Source organism: Caloenas nicobarica, chromosome 2 (assembly GCF_036013445.1).
Source record: "Caloenas nicobarica isolate bCalNic1 chromosome 2, bCalNic1.hap1, whole genome shotgun sequence".
NCBI lineage: Eukaryota > Metazoa > Chordata > Aves > Columbiformes > Columbidae > Caloenas > Caloenas nicobarica.
This window is the reverse complement of record NC_088246.1, coordinates 63,372,165-63,393,365: the sequence shown is the minus strand read 5'-3', so window position 1 is coordinate 63,393,365 and position 21,201 is coordinate 63,372,165. Positions and strand designations below refer to the sequence as shown.

General features: G+C 40.0%; 1 protein-coding gene across 3 annotated transcripts in view; it reads left to right on the top strand.

Annotated features, from left to right (window-relative positions):
- The first annotated feature begins 3,169 nt into the window (after positions 1–3,169).
- TNS3 (tensin 3) overlaps positions 3,170–21,201 on the top strand; it is a 232,857-nt gene continuing 214,825 nt past the window's right edge. For all 3 annotated transcript variants that reach the window (XM_065627357.1, XM_065627356.1, XM_065627355.1), the window contains exon 1: positions 3,170–3,490. In XM_065627357.1, coding sequence (XP_065483429.1) covers positions 3,395–3,490 — 96 coding nt within the window. In that variant the 5' untranslated portion in view covers positions 3,170–3,394. The remainder of the gene's footprint in view (positions 3,491–21,201) is intronic.

Sequence of the window (21,201 nt, the reverse complement as noted above, 5' to 3'; positions counted from 1 at the left end):
TAACACATACTGTTAAGGCAAATGGGAGTCTTTCGGCAGTCGTATACTAGAATAACAAAACTGTTCAGTACAGAGGAAAGCTAAGTATTTGAAGAATAGAAGGCTGAGAATTGCACAACCCTGACAACATGTGCAAAATTTAGGAGCTGCTCTTGTTCCCACTGCAACAATGCTAAAAATTCCCTGAGCTTTTGAAAGAATTTCAAATAACTTGTGCAATCCATTTTTTTCTCTGTAGATGTTCCAACACAGAAGCAGGGTCATGAAACAAATATAAATTCTGTGCTGCTCAGTAAAAATAATAGCACCACAAGGAAAATGTTCCTCTTGCCTGACTAATATCTCTCCCACCAAATAACTGGCTATAATTTCATTAATGACTTCAGACTGGTGCATTTCCTGGAGAGTTAATGGCAGACTTGATGCTAATATGCCTAGCTTTGCCTCAGGCTGTGGTCATTATTCTCTAGGAAGTGATCTATATCTTAGCCACAGTTAGTTAATTTGAAAACACTACACATCTGTGCATTTTTTCTTCTTTCCTTACACTCCTTGGTCCTCCCCAACCTCCCTCTGGTTTTGCTAGTGACCAGGCTGAAACACATATTTTCTAACTGCTAACAATGGTGGAGGAAGCAGGAGGGGGACTGAATAGTTAAGGAAACTCTTTGTTCTATTCCTATTTACTTAAATAATGATGGGTCATTAATACTTGCCTGCCCCTCCTATAAATAAAACCACATTTACTACTTTCTTTAAAAAGACACCCTTTTCATTGCAGGTACTGCACTGGATCAATTTTGTGGTAATGAGTTCCCTGAATTACCAAATAATGTAAGTTGAGAGCGTTTGAGTGGTCTAGAACAGGGTCACCACCTTGTGGAATCCACAGATCAAATTCCCTTCTAATTACGAACAAATAACCACTGAATATTTTTGCATACAAGTGCCAGAGTCAAGGACTAATCCAGAGGGGATGTTCGCATTTGAGTCCAAAAATGTTCTTGGTTACCTTTGTTAAAGGAAGTTGTAATAAAGTTCTGTGATCTCTTTTGCAAGGTTAGCTGACAAGTTGCCCAGCTGCATTTGAAGAATATATATACAAAGGGAAGCGGTAGTACCAGTCAAGAAAGCTATAACCTTAGTTACCTACCAGCAGCATGACTCTCTGTCCCCTTCTAATTCTTGATTCTACTTTGATTTTGAGAAAACGAATACTATTTTTTTTAAATGTAGCAGAACAAGCTGCAGAGCCATATGAAACATTGGCTTGATTAGTTAAGCTTTGTAAACACTTTCAAACACACCAAGTCATATTTAGAGGATGATAGTAATTAAAAGTAGGATCAAAGCACTAAAACAATGGAAGTGATCACTCCAGTAAGGTAGGACAGTGAAAAATCTTTCAGAAGGGGCTAACATTTCCACATTCATACCATTTCATTTCTGCAAAGGGATTTCAAACCTGTCAATAGTCATTCCTATACTATGAAAATAGCAATACCGATTTAAGTTCTTTCTTCTTCCTGTTTTTTCTTTGTGGATCAGTCAATAAGAACCAGATGAACTCCCTTGGAGTGGATAAGCCAGTACAACTGCCACTTGGAGAGGTTGCTTTTGACTAGCTCATAAAAGTCACCTTCACATACACATTCCCACATTATGACTCCAGTCAGTTTGGGATATTTCAAATACAGCTCATTAGTCATGATTTGTGACTTCTCAAGGAAAAATTTACATGACAATATCAGACCTTCAGGTTATCTGAGAATAGCTCTTCCTGTACAATGACCTTTTCTCCTTACATATATTCCTCATCCTGCAGAAATAATCAATTTGTTCATTCAGACTCTTTGAACACACGGTTCAGGCAATGGAGGGCGGAGGGAAAAGCACGAAAAGATTTATGGAGTGAAAATAAGCTGACAGCCCAGAAATGACCCCATATAGGCTACTCAGTGTATACCTGAACTCCTTCACGAACAAGAGCAACTCATTTTATGAAGTAAAATTACTCAAGTCACTTGAAGTTGAGTGCCTGGCATAATGGGGGGCAAGTACTCAATTAGAACATTCAAATGGTACAAATACATAATAATAGTGTTAAAAAACATTTAATTAATTTTCCTTTTTAGCTGTATAAAAGACATATTGTTTTGACCTAAATCATAACATGCCAGACGTTATCACACAAATGTTCAAAAATGATTTCTCATCTCTTCTGTTCCTTGAGGAAAAACAAATCTGACGGACCCAGTTCCTCTAAATCTATTTTAAGGTGCCTCTGCTAGAACACTGAATTTCAAATGTTTGGAAATAGGTAATGAACTCTCTCTGCTGTTCAGTAACAGACAAACTGCCATCTTTTACAACATGACTGTCAAGTGAATGTGTCTTGAACTTCTCAGGACACATCGGAGGCAGGGAAGCACTGATTTATACCTTTTTTTTTTTTTTTTTACAGAGGAGGAAACTTGGAAACCCAAAGAGAAGACAGCTGAAAGTTTTTGTCCGTGATCCCTTAATTATACTAGCAAGAGTTATCCAGTGTTACGGCTTTGCGTCCTGGTGGGAGCTACAGACCCTCAGCACTGTGGGTAAAGCAGCTGTGCCTTTCCTGAAGCTGGAGATCTTACAATTAAAACATGTAAAATTACAGCACATTTCTGCAAACTTAAATTTGGCAAAGAGGGAAACAGAGCCCCAATCTTTAAGTTTACAGTGCCGTGCTTCCACCACATGGTTATCCTTCCTGCCCCTCAGCAGTACACATCCTTTTGCAGGCAGGGAAAATAAGTTCTGTTAAAAACTAAAGAGAATTAATTAATGTACACAGGCAGGCAGATTACACAAAGAAGCAGGAAATTCCTGTAGGTTCTCCTCTTCTGAAGTTGTTTTCAAAGTAATTCTTGGTGTCAGCTTTAAATACCCATTATTCCCTCTCAAGTTACTTGGGCACTATTAGCTCGCTTTACTGACGGATTACTGGAAACCTCGCTTTTCTTCTGCACAAAAGCAACGCGCCCTCCGAAGCAGACTCTTTTGCGAGTTATTAGTTTCGTTGTTATTGTATCCATACCACTCGGTGATCCAAAAACCCTCCCACCAGCACAGGGAAGGCTAAGTCTCCCCAGCTGGAGACAGAGCTTTCGGCACCGGCTCTCTGATTTGTCGTCCTGGCTCCGGAGGGGGCACGGTGTGGTCAGCTCAGGAGCCTGGTAACAAAAGGGGAAGCGGAGTAGGAACGAGCTCGGCAAGCGGCCGCCAGCCAGCGGAGCTCAGGCCGGCTGGGGAAGCCCCGCATCGGCTGGGGGCTCATGGCTGCCGGCGGCGGGTGAGGAGGGGGCACAGCCCCGGGGCTGCGCTGGAGGCGAGGAGCAGCCCGGAGTACCCGATGGGCGGCCGGGCGAGCCTGGCGTGCCGCGGGAGGGAGCTGCATCCCCTGCCCCGTCGCCGCTCGGCGCAAGAAGAGCCCGAAACGATGATTCAGGTATGCGGGATGTGCTCCCCAGTCCCGGCGCGGAAGGGGCGGCGAGGAGTCTGGCGGCACTGCCGGGGCCGCGGCCACCCGCGTCGGGCTCGGCGCCGTGGCCGCCGAAGGGCGGGCCGCGGGGACGCGCCTGCGCCCGGTGCCGAGAGTACGGCCGTGCTTTGCCCCGCTGGGCCCGGCCGCGGGGCGCCGTCTGCAGCGCAGCTCCGCACCGCCCGGGGCGGCGTGCGCTGAGCGCGGCAGCGGCGGCGCCCGCCTTCCTCCGCGGCGGTGAGGAAAGCAAAGGCGCGGGTGTGTGGGGCGGCCTCTCGGTACCCTCCGTAACTCCTGCCGGGCTTGCCCGACGCCTTGTCCGAGTCCGGTGTGCGTACGCCTTTGCCGCCGCGCCGGTGCCGTTCCTGGCGCCGAGGCCGGGGAGCTTGGTCAGCAGCGCTGCTGCCCTGTGACACCGGCTGCCGCTGCCACATGCCAGAGTGTGCGTTCGCCTTCCTCTTCATGTAAATATTCCCCGTTAGCTTTGAATATGCACCAAAAACGCTTTTTGGGGCAATTACGGAAATGTCCAAAAATGAGGGTGAGTTGATAATCCTGAAATACCAACTTTTAATGGTTATGAAAGTTTGATCAACTTTAAATAATTATGGTTTTAAAAGCTCCTTGATCTCAGTGATGGGTTCTCTTCGAATTTATGACTGTGGACAAAAACAGAGAGACTGCCAAAATAGCAGCCTCTCGGCACAACTGCAAATCGGAAGTACCAGAAAACTCTCTAGAGCATTAGCTGAGTCTCGGCGCCGTGCAACTCATTCCAGAGGCTCATTCAAGCATCTCTATTTCTGGTTTGCTAAGCAAACCTCTGGACCTTTGAAGTTTCATGCCTTTCTTTCTGGGTTACCTCTGAAAGCTTGATTTAACAGTGGATTTAAATTAATTTTAAGCACATGTTTAAATGTTTTTGCTGACTATGGTTCGGCATGCTGTAGCAGTCTCCCCTTGCGTGCTTAAGTGAGCAACCTCTTTTCATTTCAAATCCCTTCTCAAAACATACAATTTCTGTTGAAACCTTTTAGGATTAGTTTCCCAGAAATTAATGAATAATATACCACACAAGTGGTACACTGTATATGTGCACTAAACAATCTTTACTGGTTTCAAGCTCCCTTTGACCATCTAATGTGCACTCTGTGAAACCATCTCCATCACTCTTGTGTCTAACATTTCAAGCCAAGCAGTTTCAAATAACCATTTTATTATAAAAAGCTGCCAAGGAAATATGTGAGTATGTTTTCCTGCCAGAATTGCATTCCTCTATGGTGTAAGATGGCCAGTGTTTGGTTGAAGTGACTCATTTAAAGGGCTGAAATTTCTGCGTTCTCTCAGAATTAGGAGAAGGAGCTTTATTTCATTTGAAAGCGTATACAATTATCTCCAATGATCTCTTGCCAAAGAAACATTAGCCTGTGACCTTAGGCGTAATATTAAACCTAAAAATCATAATGTTAAAATGGAAAGAAAAATTATTGTAACACACTTTTTTTTTTTCCCAGGGATTGATAAATAGAAATTTTCTAATAATTTTTAGTTCCAGCACTATGAGTCCAATTTTAGAATCTTAATGGAGTATGCTTTGTTAAAGGGAAGTTGACTAATTGATCATTGCACAGTGACTTAGTTGGCACCAGGACCTCTATTTTGTGGGCTTCTCTTGAAACACGGTACGAAAATATTCCCCACTATGTGACTTCGGCAGCAAAAGCCATGCCTCGTTCTCTTTTTCATGCTAGCACTTAACATTACTAGGACTTAGGAACAGGTAACCCTGTTACTGAAACACTGTGACACTGCTGTGATACCTGCTCACCATGACAGTCACGCCCCACCACACTTCGGTTCCTGCATTTCTTTGTGGCTGCCTGGGGCTGCTAATTGTGAATCTGCTGCTCAGAGAGCTCTCCAGCTTATTAATGATATTAATATTGTTTAGGAGTAACTCCTTTTAAGCTAGATTCTACTTCCCAGTTTGTCCTTGATTCTTCCTTTCTTCCTTGTTAAATTATCATGAAGGGTCAAGTGAACCTGAGCATTGAACCCAGGAGCAAGAGACCAAGCTACACAACATTAAACTCCTCTCTTTGTGACACTTAAAAAGGCAGGGAGAGGGTGACACCAAGAAAGAAAATCGAGAAATCTGGTAGTTTCCTTAGCATCAGTCCATAGGGATATGGCAGGGACTGCTGGGGCTAAGCAGAGCTTCACCACCCTCAGACCAAGTTCCATGAAATGGATGGTCTGCATTCTTCCCTTATTATACATTAGTATAAATCAAAAATTTCTTCTCTGAAACCAATTGCATTTCATCAGTTTTAAATTAGTACGAGTGATAGGGGAAGCTGGGCCAGTAATTCTCAAAATATTGTTATAAAATGACTTCAAATGATGGAGTAATCATTTGAAAATCAAAGCTGGCATAGGTTCCAATTTATGCTGCCATTATGGAACAGAAAATGTGGGCAGGATGTATTAACATCTGTGGCTTTATTTTACATCTGGAACATGAAAAAGGAACATTGAATTTCTATTGATCTTTCTCTTCCAGCAGGAAGATGTAGAATTATGCAATAGACCATCTGAATTTCTGTCACCGGGTGGTTGAAATAATTAGACATTCTACCTCAGAATATGCCAAAAGGTTTTAGCACAAAGTTGAGGGGAAAATAGCATAAATTTGACTCTAGGAAGGTGTTATAAAGAGTGAGGAGGTTTGTTTTGTATTTTCAAGGGAAAGGGTAGATTTTTCTAGTATGATTACACTAGACAAGTATTTTTCTCTTTGAATCAATGAAATTAAGCTAACTTAAAATTGGCACTAATGCCATAGGTTTGCAATTATTTTTTTGGTTAGGCCTTGTCTTCGAGTGGCTTATCAGCTTTCTGTGAGGGGCTGGCTTGGTTTCTGTAGGCAATCATTCCTGCACAGATCCCAGTGTTACCTGAAAACTCATTGTCTTAATCTTAACTTTTTAACCATGTTTTTAAATTTCTTTTTCTTTGTGTATAATATTATAAGGGAGGTCAGACTCCCTGAGCAGTCTTTAGTGATGTCAGACTCAAAGTAAAAAGTAAAGCAAATAAAGTAACTTTTTCAGAGTTTCTCAGTAAATACATAAAACACTTTAGGCTTCCTGATCCTCAGTATAATGTCTTTCCACTGAAGCATATTACTTTTTAAGCGATGAGTTGTCATTTGTGTAATGCAAGGAAAAAGGGCTGTGCAAATGGCTCTTCATACTGTCTTCTGTGTATACCAGGCTTCCATATTATATCTCTGCATCTCTGACTCTGGTGAAAGTGTGCAAATGTGAGGATGCTACTTTACATCAGAGAATAGTCACAAATATTACACGGTCCATAATCTCCCTGCAGGAATGTTCTGGCTTCTGATGATGATAACTTATTTGTACAGATGGAAAGAACAGGAAGAAAAGTAGTTCTTCCAGGAAGATTTTAAAGGGTTTTTGGATTGAATACTAAGCAAATAGCAGCATTGGCCCAAAATGCCCAAAAGCTCAGAAGTCTTTAGCATCACTTCCTTTTATCGTGTTATGCAACAGAAAAGGCAGAAGAAAACAATGAGAATCCTTCAAAATAATTTTGGTTTTGTGAGTGCTAGGACCTCTGTGCAGATTGCAGGCCAAGATGATAACTGTAAAAGACCCAGCCAGTGGGGGCCTTATTAGTCAAATCCTAATCAAGAAGCTGATGAATCCTGTGGGCCAATAACCCTTTATTAGTAAATATGTTCTTTCATCTAATGAATACATTCTGGAGGAAAGTGGCATTGTTTTTATTATATAGATGGGAAATCCCTTAGACCAGTAGCTACATTTATACAGTCCTAAAATGACATTTGGCCTTTTGAAGGCAACTGCGAGGCTGATGTGGCCCCCAGTGAAAAAGAGTTTGACAGCCCTGCCTTAGACTATGCATCTTGTTTCCACTCCATTATTATTTAACCAGTCAGGTTAATTCATGTAATGATGTCCCTGTTGCTAACATTTTTTAGCACATGAGAATTTTGAGGAAAGTGGAAGCCAGCCTAATACAAACTGTGTAACAGTATGCAACTGGAGTTCTTTTCAAGGTCTTCAGCACATTGTCTGGTTCCTTAAGTGCAAGTTGTTTATCGTATTTTTAATGACCGAGGAAAGGAAAAAGCTTTGCAAAAACCTCAAGCACTTTTAGCTGCTATATCAGTTGGGTTTCCAAGTGGTCTCAGGTGAAGTACGCTGAACCATTATGGTCGTCACTGGGAAGAATTACATCTTCACTTCGGTATCCTGCCTTCTGTCCGACAGCTGTGATATGTCCTGTGGAAAATGGGCTGGATAGTTTTCAGTAATTTTAATCCAGTTTTATAGTGGTTTTCAGCAAAAGGGAAGCAAATTATTTATTTATTTATTTAGAAAAATGCAGCTTCCAAACTTAACAAAAAATAATTTCTTAGAGGAACTGATGAGCAAAGAAGGATTTAAAACACTTTCTCCTTCCAGAAGAACATCAAGTGAATAGTAAGAAAGAGAAAGCTCTCCAAATGGTTCATTTACTGCCCTCAAGTGACATTCTGGAAGATGAACAACTTTCCATGAAACTTACAATAGAAATTCTTTTTTTAGAGTTTATGGATTAGTTTGACAATTGCTGTTGTTTTATAATTTCAGAATTGTTTCTTCCCACAGACTATGAATGTTAAATTATATTATTCTAAAAGAAAAATATTTTAAAAAATCTAAATAGGGAAGTTTCCTGGATTTTAGACAGTCTTTGGTTGTCTAGAAAACTGGCAGAATAAAAGTGCCAGAGAATAGTGAGGAAGAAATAAATGTGTTGAATACAAGTACGTACAATCTGCTTCAAATCTATCTGGTTAAAAGCGAGGAGGTTAAATAGTTTCAGTCACTCCACCATTTCATAAAGCTGTTTCTTTGCACAGGCAGCTCAGATCACAATTCCATCACTGATACACATTATTTAATCATCTAAAACAATGATTAAATTATCATAATTGTTACACGAAATGTATGAGTTTTTTTATGATACTGGAATGAGAGTCATGATCCTTTTCCCACTTCTCCTTCACTGTAGCTGGTCCTTCCTCCTGACCTTGGGGCTGATGCAGATCGCATGGCCATCCAACAGCAGAGAGGGCTCCTGCTGATTTTAATAAATGCTTGAGTAGCATGGGTGCCTGAGCAGTCCTGGCCTCTCTCAAGAAAAAGTAAAATGTTAGCAGCATTTCCTTTCCTCCTCCACCCTGCTCTATTCATGTAAGAGGTTGGGGGATCATCATGAGTCTGCCATGGTTGAATGTGTACTTATCTCCAGTGGCAGGGTTCTTCGTTCAACAAAGCACCTGACCATTAAGCAATTTCTTAAGCCTGTTCCTATACAATAAAATATGTAGAGGCTCATGTGATCTTGACATCTCTAGAAATTTAGTTTTAAAGATGACTTAAGATATTTTACTGAATTAAAATTTAGGAATGTTTAATTTCTTAGTGACCCGTGTATGATGTAGGTCATGATAAATTTCCTTCTCCTTCCCAAACATAGCAACCCTGATCATTATGTCCTCTTATATTTTATTCCAAAGAGATTACTTCTTGTATCCTGTCAGATATTCTTACAAAACCAGCTTTCTTGCCCACTGCCTTCCTTTTTCCCCTAAAATGGGTACACGATGCTTGGGTATGAAACTGTGATGTATTCTGGTATAGATTTTCACTTATTTAACCCTGGTATTTCATACTTTAACATCCTTATTTATGTGTACTATAGGCCCTGGTTTAAATATCTGCTGTTGCTGAACTGAGGTCTGATTCATGGCTCTTACAGAAACAAAACTTTTGATGCTCAACTCAGGTCATTGTGGATCTCTTACAGCATTGTATAATAACAGACTACTGGTGCAATATAAAACATATAAATAAAGTTTAAGAATCCTGATTCGGTCTCATACAGAGCTGATAATGACTGCTCAAAAACTCATGGCAAGTGAAGTTACCTCTTACCCAGGAAATAATAAATACAGGATATAGTGCCCTGGCAGTTATAATACAAATATCCTGCAGAAAATTTAACTTAGATTTCAGGGAGCTTTTTCATCTTTAGCATGGATGGTAGTTAACAATATTCTTCATGTTAACCTTCGTATGCATGGGCTGGCTTGGGGAGGCACACATGGGAGGGACCAAGGGAGAAAGGGAGATTTAAGTTAGAAGCCAGCTAACAGCTTGCAAGAAAGTCTGTCAGCTCATATGCTGTACTTTTGCTTTATTTGTGTGAATTCCCACTATCTAGGTTTAACCACTAGAAAAGAGGCTATGGTACATAGTACATGACAAGGCCGAGTCCCAGTGGCTGGATGTTCCAGCTACTTTCATGTTGTGAATTCATTTTAATGTGATCTGCCACTTTCTGTAATCACTTCTGGGAAAAACCTTCCCCTTCCACATGGCCAAAAAACCCAAATGTGAAGTGGCCTCCTCTTAAAAACAGATGAAGACAGCAGTGCCTTAACTTTTTCTCTTCTCCTTCCAGCCTGCTCTGTTTTTAATACAAGAAGAGCCAAAATAAGCGGGATTAGATTTTTCCGGCTGGACACAATTCTCCATGCAAACTAAAGTAAATACAGTGGGAATGTAAAAAGTAAGCATGACCCCTGTGCTGAGTATATGCTAGGTGTTTCTCAGTGTGTGTGTGAGGGGTTGAGATTATTTTCGTCTTCGTTTGTGCCCTCTGTAGTTCCTTGCAAGATGGTGGAGAGAGGAGTTTGACTCCGCTTCATGACAACTGAAGGCATTATGAGGTGCTATTTGACTTGAATAATATTTTTGGTCTTAGAAAATAGCATTAAAATAGTCCAGGATTTCTTACATTTGTTGTCTAGCACGCTATGCAGTCTCTGCCTTACTGTTTCGCCAATTTCTGAGTCAGAAATTATTATTCTGTTTAACTCATTTAGCTCATTTTTCTTGGAGAATTAATGTGGGGTGTGTTTATGAAACCTTCATTTTCTTGTTCAATGATCTACCATTTGTAAGGTCAAATGGGAAAGGAAGTTTGACCTGGAAGGCACAGTACAAATTTTATCACCATAGAAGGACAACAGGAATAAGTATGAGAGTCACCTGAAATGTATATGTATATCTTTATGCTTTATGTCTGAAACCATTGCTTTAATTAGAAGTTTTGTTTGAAATATGTTCATATGATCATTGAGAATACTTCTACCTTCAAAATTAGTAGCATATCCAAAATAAAACTTGTAGATAAAGTCCTAGAGGTTCTTTTTCAAATGAAACAAATGGCAACCTCAGATGTCACTTGAAAGGAATATGGCAATTTTTAAGTCATCATTTTGATTCCAGTTTTGCAGATTTTCCATTGTCTCTGTCACAATGACAGCACTCTTTTATCTTGGCTATAATGAAATAAATGGAATGGTAAAAAGACACAACTAAAAAACTTGGTAGGACAGCCTGTAACAGATCTTATTTCAGTTTTTCTGTGCTTTAACTATCAGTCAATACTGCTTTCTACAATAGTGGGTTCCTGGCTATTTGTTTTATTCTTATAAGGTCTTTGCAATTAAAGCCAAATACCACTACCTTTTAGATCTTCCCTTTTGGGTTAAAGGCATAAATAGCTGTTTCAGCTATCACAAATAACATAGACGTGAAATGTTTTGGAGTGTCACTGCCACTGTTGTTCATCAGAGCTGTTCCACATCTGGGGAGAAGAATTGAATGAAGCCAGAGCTAACTGAAATGAATAGGTGCTCTCATTAATTCCTGGCCGTTTTTGTTTTATAACATGTGCATAAAACCAAAAGGAAAAAGCCTTTAGGATGATAGGGTATAGTGAAGTTTATCTCAAAGTCTTTGTGATACTTATTATTATCAGCCACCCAGTACATTTTCTTGTAAGGCCTCTTATCAAACCTCAAGAGCTCGCTATGGCAAGGATAAACACTTCAAATCATGATGGTCAGGAGGTGGTTCAGTCTGGTGTTTTTTAATTGCATTTGAAAACAGAGTTCATTCCCAAATCCCATGTGATGACCAGCTTTGAGCATGCCTTGCTCCCTGACAATGCTGCTGTTAATCCACAGATTTGTTGTGCTGCTGTACTTGGTTTGTAGATCTTCCCACTGGCCTTGGTCCAGCTGGTCATGGAAGTTACTCCCTCTCTGGGAAGGGCCAACCCCTATTCCATCCCAGTCTTTTCTGGCTTCCAACCTCAGCCAGCTGGTAATATAAGGAGAGCTGATAATATAAGAGTCACCCTAAGGTGAGTTACTGTTTTCTAAAACTCTTTTGGACTCTGTGGACTTTAAGAGAAGTTACTTATGTCCCAGATCCCCTTCGAAGTCACCAAAGCTAGGACTTCTCTGTCACTTCTTTGACACTTGAGTTATAGTCTTAACTCCCTGGGTACAAATAGGAGCAGTTTCTGTAGCAAGAGTTTAGTTTTAAAATAAATTACATATATTTTTACAAAACATAGCACATAATCTGCACGTGTACATATGTGAATGTATTCACATGCCCACACTGGTTGTTATTGATATCCCAAGTTACTCGCGAACCACAGAATGTATTTGACTACATGGCTAAACTGGTGATGTACTAATTTTAAGTAATGCAACTTAAAGCAGTAAGTCTTGGTCGTGATGGATCTAGGGCACACCACAGAGCTGTTCCTTTTCTTAGGTCGTGATTTTTAATGGTTGAATTACGCCTTTATATATGCTGCATTAAGGCAGCCATTTTTTCAGGAACTGTGATGCATGAAGCAATTTGTATCTTTTGGATTCCCATATAGATTTCAGGATTGATGGACCAGGTTAGTTATGTTTTGACTATGAGATTTGCAAGAGCTCTATTAAACTTCTGTTTTTCTCACAGTTAGCTGGCCTTGGCCCTTTTGTACCCTCTGCTCTGAGAAGTCTGTCATCCACAAACCTTCCTAGTTCTGACCTACCCTAAATGCATCTAACACTGTGGAGGCATTAGCTCTCCGTTGCATGTCTGCAGGAATGTGGACCATAGCTGATGGAAAATGGGCTGTTGCTTTTGGCTCTCCACTGTTACCAATACTTGCCTTAATGTTTGGCTGTGCCACCGGGACACCAGGCAGATGGCTATGTGTGACATTCAGGGAGAAAACACGTGCAGAGACTTGGTGCGATGTGTGGAAGTACTACATATTCTTTCAGTTCTGTTAGTTGATGGAGAGCTGCCAGTGATGAATCAGAGCTTGATGTCATAAGCCACTTCTTATTTATCAAAAACAGTTGTAAAAGGGACAGAGAGCGAATGTGCTGTTCAGCATCTTGTTTCTGTTGCTCCCTGTTCTGTCATCCAGTTACAGAACACTAACGAAGAGCCTTCTCCTAATGCTTTTTTGTCAGTTATCCAAGCAATCAGAGCCAACAAATGCTTTTTTAAAGTAATAGATTCTCAGAAACTAATGCAAGTTTGGGACTTGAAAGAGCAAAAGGTTTTCATTATGTTTTTAAAACAAATGTCAAACATAAACTCTTTCATGTCTGTATAAGCCCAACGGGCATGGAATGCCTGCTTCGTGCCAAATCTGGTATTAACTCTGGCTATCACTTAGGGGGAAATTAAAACCATTTGGGTCTTTGTCCTTGAAGGCTCCCCATACGATTTATGAAGGCTCTCTGTAGATTTATTGCAAAGTCAGTTCATGGGTTTTCAGTGTGTGTATTCAGTATGGTGCTTCAGTGATGGGCTGATCATGTTGTGGTCTTGAATGCAGTGGTCCAAGGGCTTCATTTAAGCATATGCACAGTGGCACCAGGACCTAGATGTGGGTGAGTGTATGCACACATGCATGTGTGAGAGAGAAAGAAAAATGATACAGAAGATGAGCGAGTTCAACCTGGGGATTTTGACCTGGATTTCACACAGCTGTAGTTTTCATGGTGGTTAAACAAAGGGTTGTATTTTTAGTCTGTGTTTAAGGTATTTAGGAAAGTTTTTTTTTTTTTTTCTTGCCTTTGTACTTGAGCTGGGGAAAGTGCTACTTTGTGCATGAGTGTTTTTGGTGGGCACCATAAGAAGAACTATATTCACGTGAAAATAATGACTGTGAGTATAGCACTTCGCTCAGCTCTTCCAGAGCCGTGGCACTAGTGGCAGTGATAGCTTAAGGGGGGCTAAAGTCATGCAGGGGAAAGTCTGGTGGCTGATCTGTTGCCCCAGGTCTTGTGGTTGTAACTTGCCTAAGCAGGAGGAAACTGAGGTTCGCGGTTACTCTGACACAAAAGCATGTCTTCTGTTAACTGCTTATGAGATGTTTGACCAATAACTTTTCCCTGAGTCAGTCCTAACTTATTTCCCATTGACTTCTTGGGTAGTTTTAGTTGCATCAAGTGTGTCCCCACCTGGGAAAATAAGAGAATCTGTTGGTTCAAATTGAACAAAACTTGCAGGATTTGGGGATTTGTGGGTTATGGTGTTTTAAAACCAGTGACCTGAAGGCAAAAGGTGTAGTCTTCTTCACTGTAGAGCCATGTCAGAACAGTATGGGGATGGCTTTTCTTTCCTCAGCCCTCATTTGGAAAAAATCCTATTTAGGAATGCATTTAGGCACATAGCATGAAGACTCTCAAGATGTGAGGATCTAGACAAAAGGATCACTGACAGAACCCTCAAAAGGAGTGATGTGGTAGCCTCTGTGTCACCAAACCATTACACTTTGTTGTTTTCCCCACAGAAAAAGGAGTGTGTTTTTAATGTATCAGCTGGGATCAATGACTGCACTTAACATCCATAAAAGGAGAACTGGAAGCTGTTTTGAAAGCAAGAAGTTGTTTTCCTTATTCATCTTATTTCTCCCTTGCAATCCATCTTGCTAAATGTTCATTAAAACGTAGAATTGATTGGCCAGAACCAAGTGCTTGGTTTCATTGTGGATGGCCTCTGTCGCTTCTAGAAGGGGAGCCTTCGGCAGCTCTGACCGAGATTCCAGCAATGCTTGCTGCTTCTTGGGTTTTGCAGCTCTGTTGGAGTTGTCAGTGTAACAGCATTGGAATGTCATTCAAAAACTTAGCAAACCTGAACTGGTTTCTGCAGCGTCGGAGGGCATTAGGTGGAAAATTAATTATGTGGAACTAACCAGAGAACACTATTTTCAGTTTAAGTTGTTTTAAACTCCTTTTAATTCCAACTCAGAAGAAGTTAGCTACAAAGGACTAGCTGACAAGGTTTAAAAATATAATCTTAATTTTTTGTTGAAATGTGATGAGAATGAGAAAACAGGATGAGAATGATTAACCTTGCTACAGGATTGTGCACAAAATACTTTCAAGTGGTAGCTGTTATGAAATATACTGCGGATTTAATAATTTCCTATAAATATTGATATTCTCTCTGCTTCCACATACTGTAGAAATTTTCGTTAAGAAATTTATTATACTTTGTCACAAAAAAAGCAAATAATAAATAAATATCAAAAATTCTTTGTTAACACTACCTCAGTTGCATTTCAGTGCTATCTTCAGTGTTTTCGTAAATTATCACCATAAATTTTTAAAGTTAACTATCTACTTAATTGAATTCATGCCTTCAACACTTTTTTATCTTGGATTTGACTGCAAAGTAAACCCTGGCTTATACCTGTCAAACACTGACAGGGCAAATATGAAAAGTGCATTTTCAGTCTATGTTTACTGAGAAGAAAGATTTGAGTTGGGAGTTTGTGGTATGAAGCTGGGATCCTGACTTGAACAAGCATCAGTTCACAAGGATTTGAGACAGATGAATGGACTGCTGGCTGCTGGATTCTTGAAAATTCTTTGAACTGCCGCTTTTGGCTAACGGTGGGAGAAGAATCACATCTCGCCCTTCCTGTAGTAAGTCGTTTCTCCTCTCAAATTTTGTTGGCAGTATGGGCCATTATACAGAAACTGGGAGCCAGGATTAGAGAGGAAAGCTTGCCAAGAAATCCTGAAAATAGCTGAAAAATATTTCTGGTGGCACACTTCTAATTACTTTCATATTGTGGCCTTAAACTTTATGAAAATGAGAGTGCATTGAAAGCATTATTCTCAAAGTATTTGTGGATTAAAAAAACCCCACAACACTACCCAAAAAGCAAAAAGAAAACCCCCAAACCCGCAAGCTGTGGATCATATTCTCCTACATGCTAAGAAATCTGACTGCCCTCAGTATGTAAGGTAAAATTTAGAAATCATAGAATCATAGGTGGTTTCCTACCCCCACTCCACCCCTTATAATGTTTTTTGGGGGATAACTGGATTCTGTAATGCAGAGGAATTTATTGTTAAATCTCACTTGATCCAAATATTAATACTGTTTTCTTATTTGAAGAGGGATAATTTAGCTATAAACTACATTGTAAGGAGAAAACAAAAAATCACACTGAAAAAATATTAAATGTATTATAATACTTTTTAAAGGCTGTGCATTCTCATGCTCCGTGTGACTTTGTGTTCTCCTGTAAGCTATTTTTCATGTGTGCTCCTTCTTGTAGACTAATAGACCTAATAGAGTGTAGGAGCTGCAGAAATGTTCAGGGTGTTCAGCAAGACACATAGTAACTATTTATTTCATCATGCTTCTGTTGAAGATAAATTCATATCAGATATAAAAACAAAATTACTTCAGATGGTCCAGTAAAGTGTTACTGCTTTGTAATAAGACAGGTTAGTGGCTTTTTTTCTGAACTGTGTTGGTTTTTTTTCCATGAAAACATGATTATTTCATGTTTCAGTCTAGAGAAGAACAATTGAAGAATAATAGAGTCCTTATAGCGACCTGGTTTAGGCTCATACTGTGTCCTTTGTCTGTGCTCAGTCCTTTGAATGAAAAAAGGCAGAGGATGACTAATGCAGCAGTAGTGATTGTAGTTTTTGGTAGTGACAAAAGGATGTCTTAGTAGTGAAGGAAGATCTTTACACTGAGCTCATGCTTCCTTGCATGTGTCCCTGATTGAACCTAGCTATTTGTTTTGCAAAGTATATCCCAAACACTGTTGTATAATGTCTGTACTGAATCTCAAAGTTATAAATTGGAAACCTCAGCATTAGGGTGTTCGATTTTATATCTTATTCTTAAATGAAACTGCAGGAGAACCCTGTTCTGACTCTCTCAGACTGTATGTGTTGGTGTCAGGAATGCAATGGATTAGAAGTCCATTTTACATTAGAAAACCTTTTACATGGTGGGTTGTTGTTGCTATTGTTGTTACTCCTTTTGTTGATAATAACAATAATTCTGAAACCCCTCTATCCATCTTCTAGTCCCACTAGGTAAGAAAAACTTTCTGTATTTGTGTGACCTGCAGATTAAAATGATACTTGCAGCATCAGTTAATACTTCATGTGTCCGCCTTGCTTGCCTGTTCTTTTGGAGAGACTTTTCAACTAATTTTCAGACCTTGGGTATTTAACTGAAGGAGCTGGGATGCCAGCATCCAAAACCATGTTTCCAAAAAGTTCTGCTAAAAGGCTGCCTTGTTGCTGGAGAGGGCTGGACTCACTGAGTGCTTCCTTCATGGTTTTTGCAGTATATCCAGTTTTAGCAGTGGCTAGATCAAATGGATCTGGTAGTGTCTGAATCACTAGTGGAATGACTCTGGGGTACAGTCTTTGCTTACACGGCTTAGAAATTCTTACAGGACCTTTTTGCTAAGAGCAAGCTTCCTTCCTTTAGCTGAAGTCATGCTGTACATTCCTCAGAGGCACACAGAGATTGGGAAACTGAGGAAAAACACTGTATCCAGTGTAGCTGTATGTCCTGGCCATGATATTATGGTGGATGGAAGAGCACCTCAAAGTATTTATTATAATACAGCATCATGGGTTGCTGAATTATGTATATTTTGAGGCAGACTTATTCTGACTTCCATTGACTGACCTCTTTTTATTGGCTGGAAAGATGTCATGCAAAAACCTACACAAGAGGAACAAATTACATTAGAACAAGGTACCAGTCTACATAAACATTTTAATATGTGATTTAACAGAAAACCTAAACAGGTTATAATGTCTTAACTGGGACATAACATCATGAGCTGTGGAATACTTCTGAGCCTAGTTCTCACAGTTGAATACCAAGCAGAGTGTGGGAAAACTGAAAACTTTGCTGTAGAAAGAGGCTTCTGAGCCAAATGGATGATATCTGAGACCTCACATTAAAGTGCAAGAGGAGGAAAGAGTTTGTAATAACAGCATCAGATACATACAACTCTTAGGATGTACCAGAAATCATAGGTTGCAGACATAACTGGCAGAGTGCACCCAGAAGTAAGTTCATAGGGATGTATTTTCAGTCTGTACAGACAGCACGAGGCTAACTGGGTTAAGCCACAGTGCCAACCAGGAGGAGAGTTCAGGCTTTTGAGACAATATGGTGCTGTCAGTTGCAAAAAAGTGCAAAACGCAACATAATGCCTTGCTTTCTGACAGACTTTAAAAATTTGGTGCAGCAGTTTTGTGGCGTTTACTGCATTTATTGTATGTTCTTGAAACACTGTCCTTGGGATCTATATAATCAATATCAGCAAAGAAGTGCTCTGGCTTTTACTGTCTGGCTTCTTCTGCCTCAGTGCACATTGCACACATTCTCCTAGTGTTATAACCATCTGAAAGGACAGGTGTTTATAAAGGTGCAAAAGTAATTTTCAGGGAGATGAGAATTATTTTATCTTTTAGCCTCTGTCAAAACTATTTAGAGGGCAAGTACCAAGATCAAGGGAAGGAAATTCTGACTCCTCCAGAGTAGCAAATCTCTGCTTAGCTTGCTAAAGCCAGAACATCAACCCCAGAACTTTCATTAGGAAAGGCCTCTCTATGTATAAGGTCCTTGCCCTTCTGATTTTTACCACCGGTAGTTATGTGGACATCCCTGAGTAGGTGTGGTATGTATTTGCAACATGCATTGGTGGTGGTGAAAGTTTTCCAGTGCTGGGAAGGAGGTGTGGGTTGAGAACGTTGTGCTTTCCTTATGAAACCAGGGTGAGGTGCAGCAGTAGCAGCACCCAGTGATTCTGACCAGCATGGGTCCAGCACGAGGGCAGAGTGGAAGCCCTGAAACCAAACATGGCCACATGGGACCATTTGGAATTGCCATGCATACCTGCACCTAGGACACTCTCATGTATGCTGTGGCCTCTTGCTACATAATACAGAAATTATATTTTTTTGTTTGCTCCCCGTCCCCCTTCAAATTCGAGATAGATGTAGCATGGGAGGAGTGGTGTTGAGAGCCAGTTCAATGCCATCCATCTAGTTGTACTAGAAAGCACCAGGTGAAAATAGAGCAAATGAAGCCTGTGAAAGACTGGCTCCTGGAGAAGTGAAGGCAAATGAATCCTAAGAAGAGTTTTTCAATATGTTTTCCAACAGTTCAGCTCATGATTAATGTATCATAATTAAGGCTAATTACCAAAAGAAGAAAAGGAAACATCAGACTTAAACTGGTATAGGGCCACTGAAGACTGTATTACCCTGTTTCCTCAAAAATAAGACCTAGCCCGAAAATAAGCCCTAGCATGATTTTTCAGGATGCTCGAAATATAAGCCGTACTCCACAAATAAGCCCTAGTTACAGTTCCTAAAAAAAAGTCAATATGAGTAGTGTCCAAGCAGCTATAGATGTAAAAAAGTAATAATTTTTGGAGCAAGAATTAATATAAGTCTCTGTCTTATTTTTGGGGAAGCAGGGTAGTTCCCCAGCATTTGTATGCGATGTGGTCTGCTCTAACCAAACCCTATGGCAGTGGTAGGTGAAGGGAAAAAGCCATGGAAACAAATAGGAAGGTCTTCTATGTGCTTTAATTAGGTCTAATACCAGCCATGACAATTTTGTCACAGAATACCCAAGGAAAGTTAGTCCCATTGCCACCTTCTTCCTCCTGTTTGGCCTTTCTCTTCCCCCCTGCAATGCACACACTGTTTGCTATGGAATTGCTGCTTGTGATGTAGAAATGAGTTGCTATGGAAAGTTAGAAGATATCCCTTTGAAACGGATTCTGGATGTCCTGAGAAAAGTTTTGCTGAAACTGTGACCCAAAGGTTGGCTGTTCCTGTTTCAAGAGTTTAATTTGTTTTGAAGGAAGAAAAAAAAAGTGTGTATTTTTTTGTTTGTTTGTTTGTTTTTTAATAAAGGACCCTGAACTACAATGTATTCATTAAAGGAATAACCAAATTCTGTTTAATTTCTAACTAATTTTTATTATCATTTCATAACTTCATTCTTTTTTCTTTAAAAGCACATCCCACTCCAGCAGACTTTACTTTTAGGTGGGGGAAAAAAAAAAATTTCCTTCCTTTTCAGCTGTTATAACTGTACTCTGTGAGTTACTACAGGAAGAGTATCTTATTCCTGACTTCCTGATCTGTCTGCAAGCTGATATCTGGTGCCCTCCTGAAACGCATGATTTTTATTGTGGGTCCACCCAGCCATGCCAGATTTATGTAAACAAGGTTTATACATCTAAAGATGCCGGAGGAGCAGATGTTTTATGTTTACTCAGGGTCTTTTGGCATCAGGAATTAGAGAACAAACTTAACACATCCGAAGTCACATGTGCTCTTTTATTGCACCTATATTCGATTTGGTGAAAGATCACCATTTTGTCAAGCAAGAGATTTTACTGATTAAATTACTGATTGGTAGCTATGCAAGCAGCGTCAGTCCTGAGTCTCTCTTTGCTCTTAACAGAAGGAGAAACTGATACTACTGTTTTCTCTGCTTTCTTCCTACCCCAACTGTGTAACAAAGCTGCTGCTTGGTAACTCTCTTGACCTTAAACCTTTGGTGACTCGGATAGAGGAATAAAGAGAGAGGATAGAGTAGGGGAGACTCTGAAGTAGGAGGCTGGGAGTGAATGATTTGTATGTGGAGATTCAAAAAGGAAGAGAGAGACCAAAGCAGATCTTGAAGAGAAAGAACCAGAAGTTAGATATGAAAGCAAGAACTGCAAAGAAAAGTGCATGAGAAGTGAAACAAAAATAGCAGAGGAAAATAGAGATGGGATGGGGAAGAGGCAGGTAGAGGGAGCAATAGATGAAAAACCAAGAAGAGATAACTTAGCACAAGCTGCATAAATTTCTGTAGTATGTATGTATTGGCTTACATTAATATTTATCTAAAAGTTATGCATCTAGGCCATTAAGAATCTAGGCTTCCTACTGAAGTATCCCAGAAGATGATTTATGCAACCCATGTTAAGATTGGCCGCTGCTGTTTGCTGGTTACAGAGGGAGCTCAGACAGTTTAAACTTGAAGGTCAGCTTTTAGCTGGCTAAAATTTGGTAAAATGATTGTACTTACTGTATTAGAGTTGGATATTTTTGTTTTAAAAACTGTAAAAGATGTGGCTTTCTTAGAAGACATCTTGTCATTCTTGTAGGATCAGAATGGAACTGTATGTCAGCACCCTTACTGGTGGGAAAGGAAAAGCTGTTTAGGTAAAATAGTCTAGCTTAATGCTTACACATTTTTCACCTGTATGTGTGAATATAACAGTGTTTGGTTTTTGTACTTTGTATATCGCTCAAGAATCAATGGTAATAGCTTTTTAAAGATCTTGCCAAACTATGAGGTTGTATAGGAAAGATCTTTGAGCACAGCATCTTAGAAAAGAGATTAAAAAAA